Source organism: Podarcis filfolensis, assembly GCF_964270895.1.
Source record: "Podarcis filfolensis genome assembly, chromosome: 9".
Lineage (NCBI taxonomy): Eukaryota > Metazoa > Chordata > Lepidosauria > Squamata > Lacertidae > Podarcis > Podarcis filfolensis.
This window is the reverse complement of record NC_139610.1, coordinates 67,000,674-67,019,876: the sequence shown is the minus strand read 5'-3', so window position 1 is coordinate 67,019,876 and position 19,203 is coordinate 67,000,674. Positions and strand designations below refer to the sequence as shown.

General features: G+C 44.1%; 1 protein-coding gene across 2 annotated transcripts; it reads left to right on the top strand.

The window, feature by feature from the left end:
• The first annotated feature begins 559 nt into the window (after positions 1-559).
• Positions 560-18,379, top strand: MRPL1 (mitochondrial ribosomal protein L1). Of its 2 annotated transcripts, none has more exons than XM_083571696.1 (9): positions 560-654; positions 3,233-3,329; positions 4,134-4,389; positions 5,065-5,148; positions 6,240-6,311; positions 9,058-9,169; positions 11,022-11,122; positions 13,904-13,985; positions 17,881-18,379. In XM_083571696.1, exons 1-9 carry the CDS (start codon positions 618-620, stop codon positions 18,069-18,071), a joined length of 1,032 nt encoding a protein of 343 aa, XP_083427822.1. In that variant the 5' UTR covers positions 560-617; the 3' UTR covers positions 18,072-18,379. The 2 variants fall into 2 exon arrangements, with proteins under 2 accessions (XP_083427822.1, XP_083427823.1); XM_083571697.1 differs by having other exon boundaries at positions 612-782.
• The last annotated feature ends 824 nt before the right edge of the window (positions 18,380-19,203 follow it).

Genomic DNA, 19,203 nt, shown 5'->3' with positions numbered 1-19,203 from the left:
TGGCGCACTTTGGGCGCATTTTGGTTTTCCTTTGAACTAAGCTGGGTGGCGCTGTGGGTTAAACCACAGAGCCTAGGACTTGCTGATCAGAAGGTCGGCGGTTCGAATCCCCGCAACGGGGTGAGCTCCCATTGCTTGGTCCCTGCTCCTGCCAACCTAGCAGTTCGAAAGCACGTCAAAGTGCAAGTAGATCAATAGGTACCGCTCCAGCAGGAAGGTAAACAGCGTTTCCGTGCGCTGCTCTGGTTCACCATAAGTGGCTTAGTCCTGCTGGCCGCATGACCCGGAAGCTGTACGCCGGCTCCCTTGGCCAATAAAGTGAGATGAGCACCGCAACCCCAGAGTCGTCTGCGACTGGACCTAACGGTCAGGGGTCCCTTTACCTTTACCTTAAGCTCCTTTATATCTCTCTGTCTTTTGTAATGGGTGTCTTTACATGTTTGTAAGCCACCTTGAATCTCCACTTGGGGAGAAAGGTGGGGATATAAACGTTTTGAATAAGAAGAGGAACTTTAATCCCTTCGCCTCAGGGGCGGAACCTTCCTTGCCCGGCTCCGCAGGGCAGCCGGGGACGGTTTGCCGTTGCACACTTCGGCATCCTCCCTCCCGCAGGCAAGATGGCGGCGCCCGTGATGAGATGTTGCTGGAGGACAGGTGAGAGCTGAGAAGTGAGGCGGCTGCTTTCTGTCCGTCTTCCCCAGCCCCTCCTCGAAATATTTTAGGGCTGAGGGCCTCTTTTCCCGAGAGCCGGCTCCCATTGAGTCGGTGCATGCGGGTTTTAGGTGAGAGAGGCGTCCCCGCTTCCCCGTCCTGGAAAACGTGCTTTGTTTTGGGTTTTTTTTCCTGCTCGGTTTCCCTTTTGCGAGGTTTTAAGACAGAAGGCGCCGTAGTTAGCAGGGTCTTCTGCTCCTCCACTTGTAAGCAAAACCCCAGAGAACTCAAATGGGACTTACTTCTAAGTAGACGTATGTAGGATTGCACTGCCGGGGCTGCCAGAAAAGGCGGCAGAGAAGCAATTATTTCCAGCAATAAGGGCTTGGATTGCATTTATTTACAAATAAGCTGTAAACAGATAAGAGCATTGGCAGGATTATTGACACAACCTGCAGTTTTATAAGAGTATACAGTATGTTTAAAGCAGATGAACAAATGAGCAAATGAGTTTTCTGGATACGCAGAAAACATTTTCAAAAATAAATTTAAGGAACCCCAGAAAGAGGGTTTTGAAATGCTTTGATATGATTGTAAAATTATTGAAATGTACAAAATTGAAAATCATTTTTAAAAAGTGGAATGCATTTTTGATCAGATTTCTACACCGCTCGATTGTCAAACCAACCAACCAACTAACCTCAAAGCGGTTTACAATAAGAGAAAACAAAAGAAAGGTTCGCCACCCTGCTTTAAAGCATGCAAAAGTTTATGAAAGGCTTGTAGGGAAAGACGTGTGAGGATCAGTATAGTAATGGAATTTTCATTTAATTTCATTTATTAAATTTGCATACTGCCGCTCAACTGGAGATCACAAGGTGGTTCACAACATAAAAATACATAATGAGATGCTCTTTGTTTTGCTGGGATTTTTCTTCTTCTTCCAGAGCCAGATTTTGGTTTCTCTTCCCTAAATTAATGGAATGTACTATTAATGTTCTGTAGTTTGTTCTTGAGAACCCTATGGTGGCATTATACCATATGAGTGGTAGTGTTAATTGCTGCACACTGTGTTTAGTCACTTATCTAAAAGGACTAAAGTTGGTGAACCGATCATGATTTTTATGTGTGGTGGCCCATAACTCCCATTGAACTTGGAAGGGTCCCACACAGGAACTTGGACTGATAAGTTTCATTAAAATACAAACATGAGTTAGAATGGAGCATGAGTTAAATACCACATTTTACATGCCATATTCCTAATAGGTGTACTCAATGTAACCACCCCTCAGGTAGTTGTGTTGAGCTCCCTAGTGCTAGAGTTACTTCTTTAACCTGGAAAAAATCATAGCACATTTTTGCTTAGTGATGGACCAATTCATTCTATCTAAGCAGCCAAATGGATTTTGATGACTGGAGTAAAAACAGTTATTCTCTCTAAAGATTCTAACATAACTCTCAATGAAATAATAAACTTTTTGGCTTTATCATTTCTGGCAGCAGACTGAATGCTCCTCTACACAAAAAGTTCCTTTCAGAAAGAAGACTAGGGAAGAATGTGTTCTAACTTAGCCTCAAACATGACATTTCGTTTTCTGTGTGGAGGCATGTTTTAATTGATGAACGTTCAGATATGTGAGCACCCATCTGCAGTCAGGAGCGGTGAAGACCAGAGAAATAAGTGAGAACTGTACCAGAAATCTCTCTAGTTCGAAGCATAGACCATTGATTTCAACAAATTTTACTTCCAAGTAAGGCTGTGTACATATTACCAGCTTAAAATGCAGTTAAAGGTAAAGGGACCCCTGACCGTTAGGTCCAGTTGTGGCTGACTCTGGGGTTGCGGCGCTCGTCTTGCTTTATCGGCCGAGGGAGCCGGTGTACAACTTCTGGGTCATGTGGCCAGCATGACTAAGCTGCTTCTGGCGAACCAGAGCAGCGCACGGAAACGCCGTTTACCTTCCCACCGGAGCGGTACCTATTTATCTACTTGCACTTTGACGTGCTTTCGAACTGTGAGGTTGGCAGAAGCTGGGACCAAGCAACGGGAGCTCACCCCGTCGCGGGGATTCGAACCGCCAACCTTCTGATCGGCAAGTCCTAGGCTCTGTGGTTTAACCCACAGCGCCACTCGTGTCCCAAAATGCAGTTAGGTTGTTCTTTTTCTTAGTTTACTTCAAAGCTCATCAAAATGCAGCATATAGTAAGAAATGACCGGATAGATGCAGTATAAATATAAATTCTGACTAACGTGTGTGCACTCCTTCCCAAACTAGTGGTGGAGAGAAGTACATAGGCAGCTCAAGTGTGCTCGGTCTTGAACCTTACATAGGCCTTTTGGTGTCACATTTAATCTATACTGTACTTTTGTTTGGAACTGTTTTATTTGTTGTTATAATTGTGTAATTATACTGTTATAACCTGCAGTGGGACCTTACAGTGCAAGGAGGGTAAGAAATCATATATCCTTGGAATCACTAAATGCAAAGGCCTATTAATGCCAGTTCTTTGTTTGCAGCTTTGCTGATTCCTGGCTCTCACTAGCATGGTTTCTCTCTCCCCTGCCCCCGTCTTTAAACAGTTTCAGCTCAATGCCCTAGTCGTATTTTCCCCAGAATTGGTCAGCATTCTGCAGTGCTTCCCAGTTTGCTGATTTCCAATAGGCACTATGCTGCAAAGTAAGTAAATAACTTTTATTTCTTTTAAACTTACTAATAGAAGACACTTGAAATCAAAGTATAAATAGCAACATTGAATAGGTTCAGGCAAGCATGTCGGTGGTAGCTGAGTTCAGAAAGGCAACCTGTTTCTGGGGCAGGACTCGGTCTCCAAGATCTCCCCATACTTGTCATTTAATTTTTTAAAAATTGTTTTCATATCTGTTCTTTTAATTGTTGTTTTGTTTGTATTGTAGTTAGGGTCCTTATTACATTGCAGAGCAGTGGGGGAGAGGTGGGGAAATATTGTTAAAAAAGGTGTAGTCATATGTATATAGGTATATCAGTGTATTCAAATCTGAATTGTTAAATTGTGTTATTGTTGTTATTATGGTTTTTGTTGTATGTGTCTTTTGCGGTTGTTGTTTGTATTGAAAAAATGATTAAATAATCTTTTTTTAAAATAGATTTTCTTCTCAACAAAATAAGAGAACGATGTGACACATTTGCGGGTCCCAATCTGCTAGCTGAAGATTAGTGCTAGACAATTGGTTTTATTTCCGGGTGTGAATGAAGAAAGAGAACCTATTATCTGGGGGAAAGTTTAAAAATAAAGTATCCAAGGGGAAGGAAAAGCAGTGAGTTCAAAACCTGGCAGGCAGTTTTCTAAAACAAAGCAGCCTCCATGGGCAACTTGAAATGTTTTGCCACGGGTTGAGGCAGCTTTCCTGTTTTAGTTCCAGCTTCCAGCCATCAGAAACGTGTGTTTTTATAGTAAGTGTATTGAGCTGGGCTCTTTTATTTATCACTTCCATTTCCTTAAAGAAAAGAGAAAAAACCCAGAAGGGACCCCAAAAAGAAGACCGCAGAATCAGAGCCCAAGAAAAAAAAGAACCCTTACACATTTCCCTTGCCAAGTGAGCCAAAGGACGATGTTTATTTGACGTGGTGCTATCAAAGGCCAGTTTATGAGGCAGAAGTGGCTTTGGAGATGTTGAAGACATTTCAGCAACTGGACTTCACTTCCCCCAAGCAGCACGTTTACATCAATATGACCTTGGACATGGCAATGGAGAAGAAGGTATGCTGGGAAAGCTTCATAGTTTGCAAGTACTGTATTAGTGGCTGCTTTCCTTTATAACTGAAATTATTTCTGGGACTTTGAAAGTTAGTTTGTTTTTTAAAACACTCAGTGCAATTTTTCAAAGTTGTTCATTCAGACATGATGCCCGAAGAAGGGCTCCCAAAACGTTTAGCTGAAATATCTTCACTTGGAATTTAAAAACTTGCACTGAATTGCGAGTTCTGCCCCTCTCTGCCCTGGGCCTTCATTCCACTGGGGAGACCTTTGTCTAAATTTGTGTCAGTGCAATTATCGATGCAAAAATGCTGTTGGAAGGAGAAGCAAAGGCGAGGTGGAAGCCTCTTGTCATCCAGGATATTTTCTGAAACACACCACAGAATGTTTGGCTTGTGGTGATGATCTTTGAAGAGGATTATAGGGATATTTTCAGGGGCTTCCTTCAGCTCATAGAAGCTAGTTGAACAGTTATTTGCACCTTGACTATTGTGTATTTTATGCATATTTTAAATAGTTTTAAAAAATCTTAATGTGGTTTCTGTGCACGTGAAAAGAAATACAGAGCACATATCTAAATTTTGGACCAACTTCCTTTGTCAATTAAGTAAATTTATTTTGCTGAATTCAATAATGTGAGGCTTTTCAATTTTGCTTGTTTGCTTTGGCACCTTTCAGAAACCTTTGGAACCATTTGTTGGCACGGTTCGTCTGCCTCACCATTTCACAGATGACATCCATAAGGTCGTAGTATTCACAGCGGTGAGTTATAGCATGTTGCTGCAATGCCTCCTTGAGCTTGTATGTATAGGTTAGTCAGGCAAGTGTTTTGAGGCAGTGGCCTCGATGCCACTTTTGCAGAATCTAGCAGATATCTCACCATTTTGGATATATCCAGAAGGTTTTGTAAATGTATATTTTATTCTCCGTGGTGTGTGTTTGGTACAGTGTGTTCTAGATTATGATGTTCCTGAGAACACTTGAGCCAGAGCTTGATCTTGGAATGGGTGAAGTGATATCAGAGAATGTTCAAAGTACTTCACATCCATAACCCCTTAAAGGTAAAGGGACCCCTTGCCATTAGGTCCAGTTGTGACCGACTCTGGGGTTGTGGCGCTCATCTCACTTTAGTGGCCGAGGGAGCCGGCGTACAGCTTCTGGGTCATGTGGCCAGCATGACTAAGCTGCTTCTGGCGAACCAGAGCAGCGCACGGAAACGCCGTTAACCTTCGCGCCGGAGCAGTACCTATTTATCTACTTGCACTTTGACATGCTTTTGAACTGCTAGGTTGGCAGGAGCAGGGACTGAGCAAAAGGAGCTCACCCCGTTGTGGGGATTCGAACCGCCGACCTTCTGATCAGCAAGTCCTAGGCTCTGTGGTTTAACCCATAGCGCCACCCGCGTCCCATCCATAACCCCTCACAACAGCCCTATTAAGTGGGGCTGGGCAGAAGGAAAACCACAGTCTGCTAGTGGACCTGTCAAATAGCCAGCAGATCATCCTGGTTCTGTTGGGTGCTGTGATTCCTGCAAAATATGCTTGATTAACTTGACCTTTGTCTGGTCATCCAAGGCACTTTTTAAAGCATTAATGCATGCTCAAGATTTCTAACTGGTTAGCTGATACCTCAAGAGATCATGGCCATGCCCATTGTGCCCATCCAACTTCTGGTGCGCTCATTGGGGTCACCCAGTCAAAACACACCTATAACTTGGCCAGAGGGGAGGGGGTCTGCATTTCCTACCTAGCAGCACCTTCACCTGCCTAAGAAAGCCTTGAAGAAATGCCAGCTGTATGGGAAAATATCTAGTGCTCCTACTGTCTTCATTCTGAACTTTCGTTTCCTTACAGGATGCAGAGCAAGCTGCTCTAGCAAGAGAAAATGGAGCTACATTTGCAGGAGGGACTGAATTAATCAAGCCGGTAATTAACAGATGACGTTAATTAAGTACTGTGAGAAGACCTAAAGAAAAGTAGAAAGCATCTATGTAATCTGAAATCAGTTCTTTTAATCTTTTTCACTTTTGATCATTTGTGTCTTGTCTTGCGGGAGAATACTAGCACTGGGGAAACCCATTCAGACGGGCAGAGTATAAATAAAGTTATTATTATTATTATTAATAGTAGTAGTAGTATTACAAGCAGCCTGGTTGCAGCCCTTCAAAAGAGTCCACTGCCAGAACCTACTGAGATACATGTACAGTGGTACCTCGGGTTAAGAACTTAATTTGTTCCGGAGGTCTGTTCTTAACCTGAGACACCACTTTAGCTAATGGGGCCTGCCACTGCCACCGCATGATTTCTGTTCTCATCCTGAAGCAAAGTTCTTAACCCAAGGTACTATTTCTGGGTTAGCAGAGTCTGTAACCTGAAGCGTCTGTAACCTAAAGCGTCTGTAACCCGAGGTACCACTGTATTATGTCACTTCCTGCTCCTTTTCTGGGGATCACATTTCCCCCCCAGTATAGCTACCCTTGTCATTGTTTGTGGTGCCACTCAAGGCTGTTGAAATTCTGGAGCTACTAGGAAGGCAAACAGGATCCCACAACTTCAGAAGGTTAGAATCTAAAGTATATTTTCAGATTCCGTATAAGTGCAGAGATATATTGGCACCAAGGGTCTCCTGAAGTTGTTGCAGAACAGAATTTTACAGACTGTTATAAATTCCCTTAAAAAGTACCTCTTCTGGGTTTTGTGTGTATGTGTGTATGTTTCTTTTAAGGGATTTTGCCAACTGAAATGAAGATATATTTGTGATTGTCTAATTATTGGCTCAAATTGATGCATGTATGTCAGGAAGGGTTACCCAAGATTTGCCCAGACACCGAGGTCCACCTCCAAGGGCCTTTTGGTGGTTCCCGCATTCTAAGGAGTGAAGTTAAAGGGAACCAGACAGGGGACAAACTCAGCAATGGCACCCACCCTGTGGAACGCCCTCCCAGCAGATATCAAGGAGATAAATAACTATACAACTTTTAGAAGATATCTTTTAGAAGCCCTGTATTAGGAAATCGTTAAGGCTTGACGTTTGTTTACCATGTTTTTATATGTTCTGGAAACCACCCAGAGTGGCTAGGGAAACCCCAGGCCAATGGGCAGAGTATTAATCATAAAATAATAATAATAAAACAATTATTAAACTGTGTTCTCAGCTGAATAGTTGCATCTCTCTGTTTCAGAGGTTAGATTAGAACAAATGATTCAGCATTTTGATTTCTTGGTTGGATGTTTTTCCAGAATGAGGGTGCCTCCTGCGAACCAAAAAAATAGAATTTAAAATATTTATAGATATACAGATTGCTTTAGCCTCTTTGGCTCATGCCAGAGTAGGACCTTGACATGCTACTATATTGTTATGTCTTGAAAATTATTTAGCCAATTGTGCTGCAATTTGCACATGGAGAAATTTGCTGTCTTTGGATTTCAGCAAATGCTGTCCCTGGTTGTAGTGGGAATGTACTGTAATTTTCCCTACAAGCTACACATTATGAGACAGAAAATAGAGGCCGTTCCACTTCACTTTTCTTTTTCTTTTTTTGTCCTAGAACTGAGAGTGCACAAAGTAAATATTTACCTCAGCTGCAGAATGATCATGAACATTGTGGTCATTTATGCAGAAGCAAAGAAAAAGCAGCCCTCCTGCTTTCAAATGAAAGTAAATGCCCTTCTTTTTGCACTAGCATTGTCTAAGTATTATTGAAGCTTATATGTTAGATTGCCATCTTGACAAATCATAAAATATTTGTCTCCAACATGGGTTTGTTGCATGTCAGATTGAGTAGACAAAACCCTTACTACTTTATGTATAAGAAACACGTTCTTGCTGCCGTTTGTAGCCGTTGAAAAAGTTATCGCCACCTTCTGAATGTTATGACTTCTGGCCTTGATGCTAAGCTTTGAACTTTAAGCGATGTATTTGCATCATTGCTTTCATGGGAGGGGTAAGTGAATCCCCACTGGGAGACGGTCTCATGAAGGACATTGGTATAGGAGCAGCAAAAAACAAGGAAGGAAATGTAGGTCTATCTAATTCACAGCAGCTAAACAGAACTAGCACGGGAAAGGGCTGTTGTGCATGGCCTGGTGCTATCATTATCCTGTTTTAAAGAGGATGCAGCTCCCACATTTTCATCCTTGTTACCTTTGTGCAAGGATGAGAAGCTCGTGGCCCATCCCACGTTGCTAGACCACAGCTCCCATCATCCTTGACTATTGCCCATGTTGGCTGGGGCTGGTGGAAGTTGAAATCCCCTGGAGGACCACAGGTTCATCTCTTCTCCCCTCCGCTCCTTGCTCTTCTTATGCCTAGCAAGGAAGTAAGGAGGCAAACTGGGTGTTCGGTTTTTTATTACAGTGGTACCTCGGGTTAAGTACTTAATTCATTCTGGAGGTCCATTCTTAACCTGAAACTGCTCTTAACCTGAAGCACCACTTTAGCTAATGGGGCCTCCCGCTGCCCCCGCACCGCCGGAGCACAATTTCTGTTCTCATCCTGAAGCAAAGTTCTTAACCCGAGGTAATATTTCTGGGTTAGCAGAGTCTGTAACCTGAAGCGTATGTAACCTGAAGGAATGTAACCCGAGATACCACTGTATTTACTTTTGCTAGACTTAATTTCTAAAAGGGACATAAGCACAAATCATAATAATCTTTTCTTCTTCCCCGCCAGATTTTGGATGGTGAAATCAAGGCAGATTTTTATGTTGGCGTGCCAACGATGTCATCCAAGATTACTCCTCTAAGGGGGATGCTGAAGCAAAGGTTCCCAAGGACCAGAAATGGTGAGGGTCAAAATTTTAGTGAGCGTGCTGTGTAAGGCTACAACACTGTAGACACTTGCGTGAGATTAACCTTCCTTTCCAGTAATTATGTCTGGGGTTTTTCTGTAGGAATCATTTTCAACATTCAACACACCCCATAAAGCAGGTGCGAAATCAGCTGCAGACACACCCGATGACGCTCCACAAGCCACATCGATAGGCTGATTTATTAGGCTATCTGTCAGCATGCTTTTTATTATGTTCTTACCATGATTTATCATTGATGTTCTGTAATGTGTTTTTAAGGTTGTACGCTGCCCTGGGATATTTTGATAAAGGGCATTATACAAATTGTAACAGCAACAACAATCGGATATGCAGTTGTTGCACAGGAGCCAGGCCAGGGGCAGGGAATCTGCGGCCCTCCAGAACTGCAACTTCCACCACCCCTAACCATGGGAGTTGTAGTTCAGCAAGATCTGGAAGCCTAAAGGCCTCGGCCTTTGAGGAGTCACGGGACTCTTCCTGCAAAAGGCTTAACACAGGGGACGTGGCGGGAATGGGGAATTTCCACTGCACTTGTGTGGAAGTTTCTCTGTGATTTAGTTGAATGCAACCCTAAGCCTTAATGGTGATTAGCTGCTGTAGCGTAAGGGTGCTGAGAGAATCCTGCAGAGCAAGGAGTGATTGTAAAAGGGATCAAGGGTGCAGGATACCTCCCTTCCTCAGTGGAGCCCTTGTCCTCTAGGGATCAGACGAGAAGAAGTGGAGGTCAGCTGTTGGGCTGCATTTCAATATTTTGCAGATTATAAACATGAACGCCAGTTCCTCCCCCTGTTACCTAGATTGGGAACCTGCTCAACTTGCAAATGTTGGCCATAGCAAGGCTTTGCCATGCAGATAGGATTCCTCACATTCTTTTACATTCCTCACATTCGTTTCCGAGCACAATTCAAAGTGTTGGTGCTGACCTTTAAAGCCCTAAACGGCCTCGGTCCAGTATACCTGAAGGAGTGTCTCCACCCCCATCATTCTGCCCGGACACTGAGGTCCAGCGCCGAGGGCCTTCTGGCGGTTCCCTCATTGCGAGAAGCAAAGCTACAGGGAACCAGGCAGAGGGCCTTCTCGGTAGTGGCGCCTGCCCTGTGGAACGCCCTTCCAGCAGATGTCAAAGCGATAAACAACTACCTGACATTCAGAAGACATCTTAAGGCAGCCCTGTTCAGGGAAGTTTTTAACGTGTGATATTTTAGTGTATTTTTGGTTTCTATGGAAGCCGCCCAGAGTGGCTGGGGAGGCCCAGCCAGATGGGCGGGGTATAAATAATAAATTATTATTATTATTATTATTTAGCACCAGGGAATGATACTCTAAGGGCCATGGGTGGTGCTGTGGGTTAAACCACAGAGCCTAGGACTTGCTGATCAGAAGGTCGGTGGTTCGAATCCCCACAACGGGGTGAGCTCCCGTTGCTCGGTCCCTGCTCCTGCCAACCTAGCAGTTCGAAAGCATGTCATAGTGCAAGTAGATAAATAGGTACTGCTCTGGTGGGAAGGTAAACGGCGTTTCCGTGCGCTGCTCTGGTTCGCCAGAAGCAGCTTAGTCATGCTGGCCACATGACCCGGAAACTGTACGCCGGCTCCCTCGGCCAATAAAGCGAGATGAGCGCCGCAACCCCAAAGTCGGCCACGACTGGACCTAATGGTCAGGGGTCGCTTTACCTTAGCTAATGATACTCTGCACACATGTCCCCACTGTGGCGTGTGACGCGCTTCTGGGCCTCACCAAAGAACGCCTGTTGACACACAGTTCTGTTTGTCCTGCAGTATTTGTCTTGACACCTCCCTCCACCTCTTTCCCCACTTTGAATCAGGTTCTCTCAGTTACGACATTCTCCAGATGCTCGAGTTCTTTAAAGTGTGCCACGAATACGAAGTAGAGAACGGTAACCTCATCCACACTCCCATCGGAATGGTAAGTTTCACAAGGGATTTTGGCAACCTGTCCGGCTGAATTCAAGCCGTTGTTAATCATTTACCGAAAGTACGCACAGGTACACAGCTTTCGTTCTTCGTTGCTCCGTTGCATTTCAGGAACACTTCGAAATGGGTCATCCCACAGGACAGTCAGTTAGGGGGAAAAGTCTGCAAATCATTACCCTCTGCTAACGTAAGAGGTTTCCTTTCTGAATACACCAGAAAGCAAGGTTTACATCACGTTGTCAAGGAGCAGCCCCTTAATAATATACATTAATAGCCTGCCCTATCCTAAAAGCCCAGGGTGGGTAGCAAACTGTATACTGAATAGGTCAGTATTTCTCAGATTATGGGATAGTCCCCTGGGCAGCGGGGGGTGGTGACTCAGTTATCTGAGTGGATTTGCCTCTGTAAAACATACTGTACAAAATGGCATTGAAATGCAGTGTCGAGGTGACATTCAGCAACGGCCTAGTTGTAATACCTGGCAGAAAACCATGTGTTCTAAAAATCGGATTGTCACGTAGTTAAATAAATCTTAGTGACTTTAATCATGTGCCTTCTAATTTAATAAAGCTACACACGAATAAAAAGCAATTCTGGAGCAAGACACATACAGTGGTACCTTGGGTTAAGTACTTAATTCGTTCCGGAGGTCCGTTCTTAACCTGAAACTGTTCTTAACCTGAAGCACCACTTTAGCTAATGGGGCCTCCTGCTACCACCGCACCGCCAGAGCACGATTTCTGTTCTCATCCTGAAGCAAAGTTCTTAACCTGAAGCACTATTTCTGGGTTAGCAGAGTCTGTAACCTGAAGCGTATGTAACTTGAAGCGTATGTAACCTGAGGTACCACTGTACTTCGTTTGACAGTGTACCGCTGCTTTGTGGCCCGTCAGCTTAAAAGAGGCACTTCCACTCACAGGAAGACAGAGTCAGCTGCTTGCATTTCTAAAATACGTTCTGTATATTAAAAACTATTTTGTGTTCAGATCTGCTTGGCCACCTGTGGATCTGGTGAATGCCAGAAATATACAGTCATACCTCATGTTTTGTCCGCTTCAGGTTACGTGTTTTCGTGTTGTGTCCTGCGGCAACCCGGAAGTACCGGAAACGGTTACTTCCGGGTTTTGCTGCTTGCACATGCGCAGAAGTGCTAAATCGCGCTGTGCTCATGCGCAGTCACAGTGCTTAGGCTTGCGTTAGTTCTATGTTGCGGACGGGCCTCCAGAACAGATCCTGTCCGTAACATGAGGTTCCACTGTAGTTGGAACTATATGGGAAAGTCTTCAGAGTTTCCAAGACGAGATTGTCAGTGTGGCCACGTATGTGAGTCTGAAATGAGGGATGAGAGAGAGCTGTTCTCCCTATTTGCTGCTTCTCAGTGGCCTAGGGCACAGGGGAACTCTCCTATGTGCCTACCAGAAAGCATATTTTTTGTAGAAATATTTATTTAGTAGCTGGGCTAGGATGACGTACCTCCCATTTAATCCCTAAAGGCACTCCACTGTCAGAGGCTTTGAATACCAGTTGCTGTGAATCACCAGTGGGAAAAGGCTCCTGCTTTCGGGTTTCCCATAGGCATCAAATTGGCCACTGTGTGAATGGGATGCTGGACTAGGTAGGCCTTTTCCCAATCCAGCAGAGCTCTTCTTGCGCTCTTGGTCTCCCCTCACTCTTCCTCTACATCAGTGTTTCCCAAACTTGGGTCTCCAGCTGTTATTTGGACAACAGTTCCCATCATCCCTGACCACTGGTCCTGCTAGCTAGGGATGATGGGAGTTGTAGTCCAAAAAACAGCTGTGGATACCCAAATTTGGGAAGCCCTGCTCTACATTGGGAAAGTCTTCTGTACTAAATCAGCCTTACAATCTTTTCAAGTGTCTGGGAGAGAGGTATTGCTTGCGTTTGCTAAGTGTGTTGTGGGTTTTTGTGTTTTCCATGTTGCAAACCGCCCTGCAAAGTCTCCCAGGGCCAATTCAGACTGCCAACCTCAACCTCTTCCTGAACAATACTGCCCCAATATTTGTGTAGGATAGGTGTGGGGGAACTTTGGCCCTCCAGAAGTTGCGGAACTACAACCCTAGTCATATCAGGCCATTGGCTACATGCTTGCTGGGGCTGATGGGAGATGTAGTTCATCAAAACCTGGAGGGCTGGTGGTTTCGCCATCTCTGATGCTCAAAGTCAGCCCTCAGCCCTTTGTTGATGAGATGCTATGGAATGTTCACAAACAGTTTTGCTTGCAGATGAGAATTTTACAATCCGTGGCTGATCTTTGTGCAGTATGTAATTTTCTCTCAATCCGTATTTTAATTAAGACTGATTTACTTCAGACCACAGCTTCTGTGTGACCAGTTTGCCTTCCTGTCCTCACCTTTACTCCCAAGGAGATGATGTTTGCCCTAGGCTCCCAGGCTGCTTGTTGCATATTAAACCTTACAGATTTGATTTTATCTGAGGACTTACATATTGAGAGCCCAATCCAATAGCAGGCTGCCTAAGCAGGGGGTATATACACCTATATATTTACAGTGGTTGAGTTGGAGTACAAATATATCTCTTTTTTTCACAGCAGAATATCTTTAAGCTAATGATGCTAATGGCATTTATGGCACTTTGCATCTTTAATAGAGAGGAAAATGTCCCCCTCCTTTTTTTATTAAAAAACAAAAGCCCAGAACTCTGATTAAATATTTACCCCAGCCGCTGCAGTTTTTATTAATCCGGGAGCGTTTAATGTTTTCTGCTTCATTAATTTTGCATTAACTTCTTTCAGCTGGATATGCCTAATGATCAGATCGTTGCCAATCTGGATGCGGTTATTAAAGACGTTTGTAAATACAAACCTTTGAGCTATGGTAAGCTGCTCTTCTCTTTTAGTCCCTTAATTGACACTAAAAGCTAATTATATTACACAGATGAATAAAGGGAGCACCTTTCTACCACCGAGGAGGGGAAATGACTTTATTATTATTTTTTTAAAAACCCACACAGACAAGCCCAGCAATAAGGAACACTTAACAGGCAGCGCTATGTCAAGAGAGATGTACTTAAAGGATATCATTAACAGTAGTAAGCCTGCTTCTTTCCTTTCAGAGGGAAGCTTTTGGAAGCTATTTTCTCATCCTCTTGGAATGGTGTGTGACGTTTTCCTGGCTCCAGCCTAATCCTGGCAGCTTTTGAAACGTCAGGCACCATCTTTTTGCAGATTCCTATGGAATGGCTTTGGAAAGTCCCAGTGCAAATTTTGATATTTCTCTCTCTCTCTCTCTCTCTCTCTCTCTCTCTCTCTCTCTCTCTCTCTTTTTAAAGAATTATTATCTGAAAAGTTTAAGGTGGGGTATGTCCCTAAATTTGCAAGTGCTGATATATATTCAGTCCCTGTATGGGACAGCTGCGTATTCCTGCAATGATCCTCAAGAGTCCCTTCCAACTCTTCTATGATTTAAGCAGTTTGGTTTTGCCTTAGGGAAGTCCTTTTAAAAAGAGATGGTGTTGGCAGTTAAGGACATACACTTTAGGCTGGAATCCCCAGTTCCAACCTCAGCTTGGCTGTGAATTTAGAGGGGGTGCCCTTGCACACACCTGCAATATGGGACTTTAAAGTCACTGTACTGGATGAAACGAGAAACACTGTATAAATGCTAATTGGACGGTTGTCATTCAGCCCTTGCACCCTCTCCACTGCTGTAAAGGCTAGAGCGGCAACCTCCACTTAGCAAATACTTTCTCATTGGTTTCATCTGAGAAAGCTGGGTGGTCCTGGGACCCAGTAGCATCTCTAAAAATTTCAACCTTCAGCCTTTGACCCAGTTTAGAGGGAGCAACCAACCAGGAGGCATTGATCTGTCCAGGAATCCACTGGAGCCTGGTCTCCCACCTCCCCCTGCATTCAATGGAAAGAGATTTAAAGCTTCTGCTTGTGTTTTAGAAGAATCCACAATTATTATTTTTTTGTTCGTCTGAACTTGGCAAACTGTGGTTTGTTCAAACCATCATGCATCAAGGGAGGATGGTTTGGTATCCTGGCCTGTTAAGAAACTGTGGTTTGAACAAACCATTGTTTTTGCCAAGTTCAGACACAACAACAAGCAGTTTATTCTAAAATACGAACAGTCATGTCTCCTCCTGCCGCGCACGGAGAAGGAGGGTGCAAGCTCCGAGCTCGTGCACGTAACAAAACCCATGGTTGGGTGTGACATTTATACAGTACGGGGCCTCTATACCCCATTGTCCTTGATATTTCTGCCTGCAGTTCCTTTGCCCTTTTCCAGCTAATATAGAATAGGCACCAAGAATAAAGATAACCCAGGCAGGGACTAGCAGCCATTCTGTTCTCTGCTTGTGTTAAGCCTTACACGTCCTGGAGTAGACGTCACGTAGTAAATATTGACACGGCAGTAAAGAGTGCTCAGGTTCGAATCCCCATAACGGGGTGAGCTCCCGTTGCTCGGTCCCTGCTCCTGCCAACCTTGCAGTTCGAAAGCACGTCAAAGTGCAAGTAGATAAATAGGTACCATTCTGGCGGGAAGGTAAACGGCGTTTCTGTGCGCTGCTCTGGTTCGCCAGAAGCGGCTTAGTCATGCTGGCCACATGAGCCAGAAGTTGTACGCCGGCTCCCTCAGCCAATAAAGCGAGATGGGCACCGCATCCCCAGAGTCAGCCACAACTGGACCTAATGGTCAGGGTTCCCTTTACCTTTTAAAGAGTGCTCAGAGCACTCCACACACATTATCTCAGGGATATTTGCAATTGTTGGATCAATCCATCAACCTCTGATGGATGATTTAGAAGGATTGGGTCCAGCGTCACTTTCAATGCCTGTGTGTTCCAGGATCTATCCTCAGCAGAGTTGCATCTCATTGCATCTCCTTCCTTGGAAGCGTCTTCGGGGTTGAAGGTACACACAGTAGGCGATAAATATTCATGGACGCCATAAAGATTCAGTCAAGTATAGAGGTTTACTTGACAGGCATTAAAGCACATTGGTAGCAAATATATACAGACATTCACCCCTGCCGTGGTCAGAGTCCTAACAAAAGTCCAAGACGCACTCTCTCTGCTTCTCTCACTGCAAGCAAGAGACTCACAACAAGTTACACAGAAATGTTGTTATCAGTGCTTCCTGTCACGCTGCGCATTTCCAAAGAACAGTCCCCGCAGAAAAAGTCCTTGCATAGACAAAACAATGTCGGCCTTCTACTGCTTCTTGAAACTTATCCTCTGTTCCTCTCTGTTTCTGGAACAAATGATTCTCTCACACACAGAGAGAATATCCAACAGCAATAACGTTGAAAGGCCGGTGAGAATTTCTCCTCCCATATTGCAGCTCAGGGGTAGCTAACCTTTTTTATCTTCAGGGCTACATTCAAGGTGGGCCTGACTTTCGAGAGCTGGCGGGGGCAGGAGGTGGGAGATGCAAGAGGTTAAAGGTAAAGTTAAAAGGACCCCTGACCATTAGGTCCAGTCATGGCCGACTCTGGGGTTGCGGCGCTCATCTCGCTTTATTGGCTGAGGGAGCCGGTGTACAGCTTCCGGCTCATGTGGCCAGCATGACTAAGCCGCTTCTGGAGAACCAGAGCAGTGCACAGAAACGCCGTTTACCTTCCCGCTGGAGCAGTACCTATTTATCTACTTGCACTTTGCCATGCTTTCGAACTGCTAGGTTGGCAGGAGCAGGGACTGAGCAACGGGAGCTCACCCCATCGTGGGGATTCAAACCGCCAACCTTCTGATCGGCAAGCCCTAGGCTCTGTGGTTTAACCCACAGCGCCCTGAAAATGGCTGGTGGGGGTGGGGAAAGAATCCTATCCACTCCCATCAATCAGAGATCCATGGAGTAACAGGGCCTTTTGGGTATAATTCCATCCCCACCATTATTGTGGGTGCACCTCATGCAAGTTAATGGTAAGCACAATCTCTCCCATTAATTTGCGTGGGGAGTGTGGAAGAGGCTTTCCTCCCAACCTGCTATGGGCAGGAGATTGTGGGCTGGCAGGCCACTTTGAAAGGCTTTTGTGGGCCCAATCTTATTCTCATGTTCACCCTGCCTCAGAGGTTAGCTACCCCTGTTGCAGATGGAAAATTTGAGCAAGTTACTCTCCTTTTCAGACTGCTGATCACTGCGCCCCAACACAAATGTGCTTTTAATCCATTTTCAGTGCCCCATAGAAATTGTGTCTCCTGTTGCTGCTTCCCTTTTTCTCTTGAGCTAAGCTTTGAAATTGTGGGGCTTTCCAGCTCACACTCTTAAGCTGCTCCACAACACCAGCTCAACAATCAGTGCCACTAGATACTGTAAATAACCGTGTTTACAGAAGTAATGGAGATTGTCACATTCACTATCCCAGCATGAAAGCAGGGTCTTCTCTTGTCGCCAGATTTGGAGGTGAAAGAGCTCAATCTATCAGATATCAATTCGGTTGACGGCAGCAAACTTTTATTTTTACACATTTCATTACAGCATTTAGGTCAAAGCTAAGTTTCTCAGCCAAAGCTGAGAACAGATACATGATGTCCATTTTCCATAGGCAAGTTTAGTACATTCCTAAATCTCTCACACTGAAATTTAAGAGCCTTAAAAGTGCTTTACTTTTGGCTAGGCCTGACCCTGTACTATTTTCTACAACACTTTTAATAACTTGAGGACAGTGTGATCAGTGTTCTAGATCTCGCAGCGCATGCTGCTTGGCTTGTCAGCAAGAGCAGCAAAGTGATAAGCTGGATTTTTCCTCCCCCTTTTCTTTTTTCTAGGTCCGTTTGTGACACACTTGAGCATTTGCAGTTCAACAAGCGAAAGCTTGGATTTAAAAGTCGAGCGCTTTCTCCCCAAAAGAACTGTGAAAGAGAAAGCGGAAGAGAAGGTGAAAGAGAAAGCGGAAGAGAAGGTGAAAGACGATGACAGCGATGATGACGAAGAAGAAGAAAGGCAGAAGTCCAGCTAACTTGAGTGTTGCACAAATGTCTATCCTTCTCTCTGTACAAAACCCTTTTACAGAAGCAAATCTGTGACAGCGTCCTAATCTGTGTACAGGGGCCTTGCGGCAGTGCAAGACCTCCCAACTATTCTCCTGTCAGGGCATAAGGAATTGGCAATAAGATTTTTTTAAAAGGTTTTTGTTGAGAGTCCAACCTGATATTTGGGGAGCCAATTGTTTTATGCAAATGTCTTGCACAGCAGCACCTCTCTCAGTTCGTATGAGCAGTTGTACTGCCCTATTGCCTTTGACTATAAATGAACAGTCATTGTTCAGTTTGTGTGTGTGTGTGTCTTTGAAGGAGATTTACAGAAGCCTTTTGGTTTCTGATTTGATCCCTGAATGTCCTGCTCTTCCTTAAGACATCCCTATTTTATTTTATTTTATTTCAATGCAAAATTACAAAAATTACAAACATTGAATCCAAAATAAAACAGTACAAACAAGGGAAAAAAACGCAAGAGAAAAAGAATACACACAAAAAATGAATGAAGCTTTGCAGGGTTAAAGAAAAAGAAAAATGGTGCAAAAAGTATAAAGATAGAGGTAATCTACATTAGACACAACAATTTAGAAAGAGTAAACATTTTGAGGTCTTAGAACAAAGGAAGGAAGTCAATATGTGTATATGTACGTAATGATTAGAATGATGATATGGTTTTATTTGTAGGACATCCCTATTTTCATTGGAGAAATGTTGGAGGATATGGAGTTATGTGACACCCAAGCCAAGGAATGCAAAATCTCTCCTCTCCCTTGTTACTCCAGTCATTTGTGTAATCAACATAAGAATTGATTGCATCATTCAAAAAACATGTTTTTTGTTGTTGTTTGTTTGTTTGTTTTAAAAAAAACCCACTAGATTCTTCTGTAGTGACCTCATCAGTTGGTCTGTCTTTTGGTTTCTTAACTTAGCACATTGACACGTTACCATGACAGATTTCACGCAAGTGTCTGTCTAAACGCCCTCATCCTGCATGAATTCCTAGGACAATGCTAGCTGCTAAGATCCAGTATGATCTTGAAGTCACTTGGAGACCTGAATTCAGATCCCACCCCAGGTCCACAAATTGGGTGTCATTGGACAAACCAGTTTCTC

Coding starts and splice junctions, on each gene's coding strand:
- MRPL1 (XM_083571696.1), top strand. CDS start 618: ATGGCGGCGCCCGTGATGAGATGTTGCTGGAGGACAG. Junction 3,330..4,133: donor AATAGGCACTATGCTGCAAA/GTAAGTAAATAA, acceptor ATTTCCTTAAAG/AAAAGAGAAAAAACCCAGAA. Junction 6,312..9,057: donor GGACTGAATTAATCAAGCCG/GTAATTAACAGA, acceptor CTTCCCCGCCAG/ATTTTGGATGGTGAAATCAA.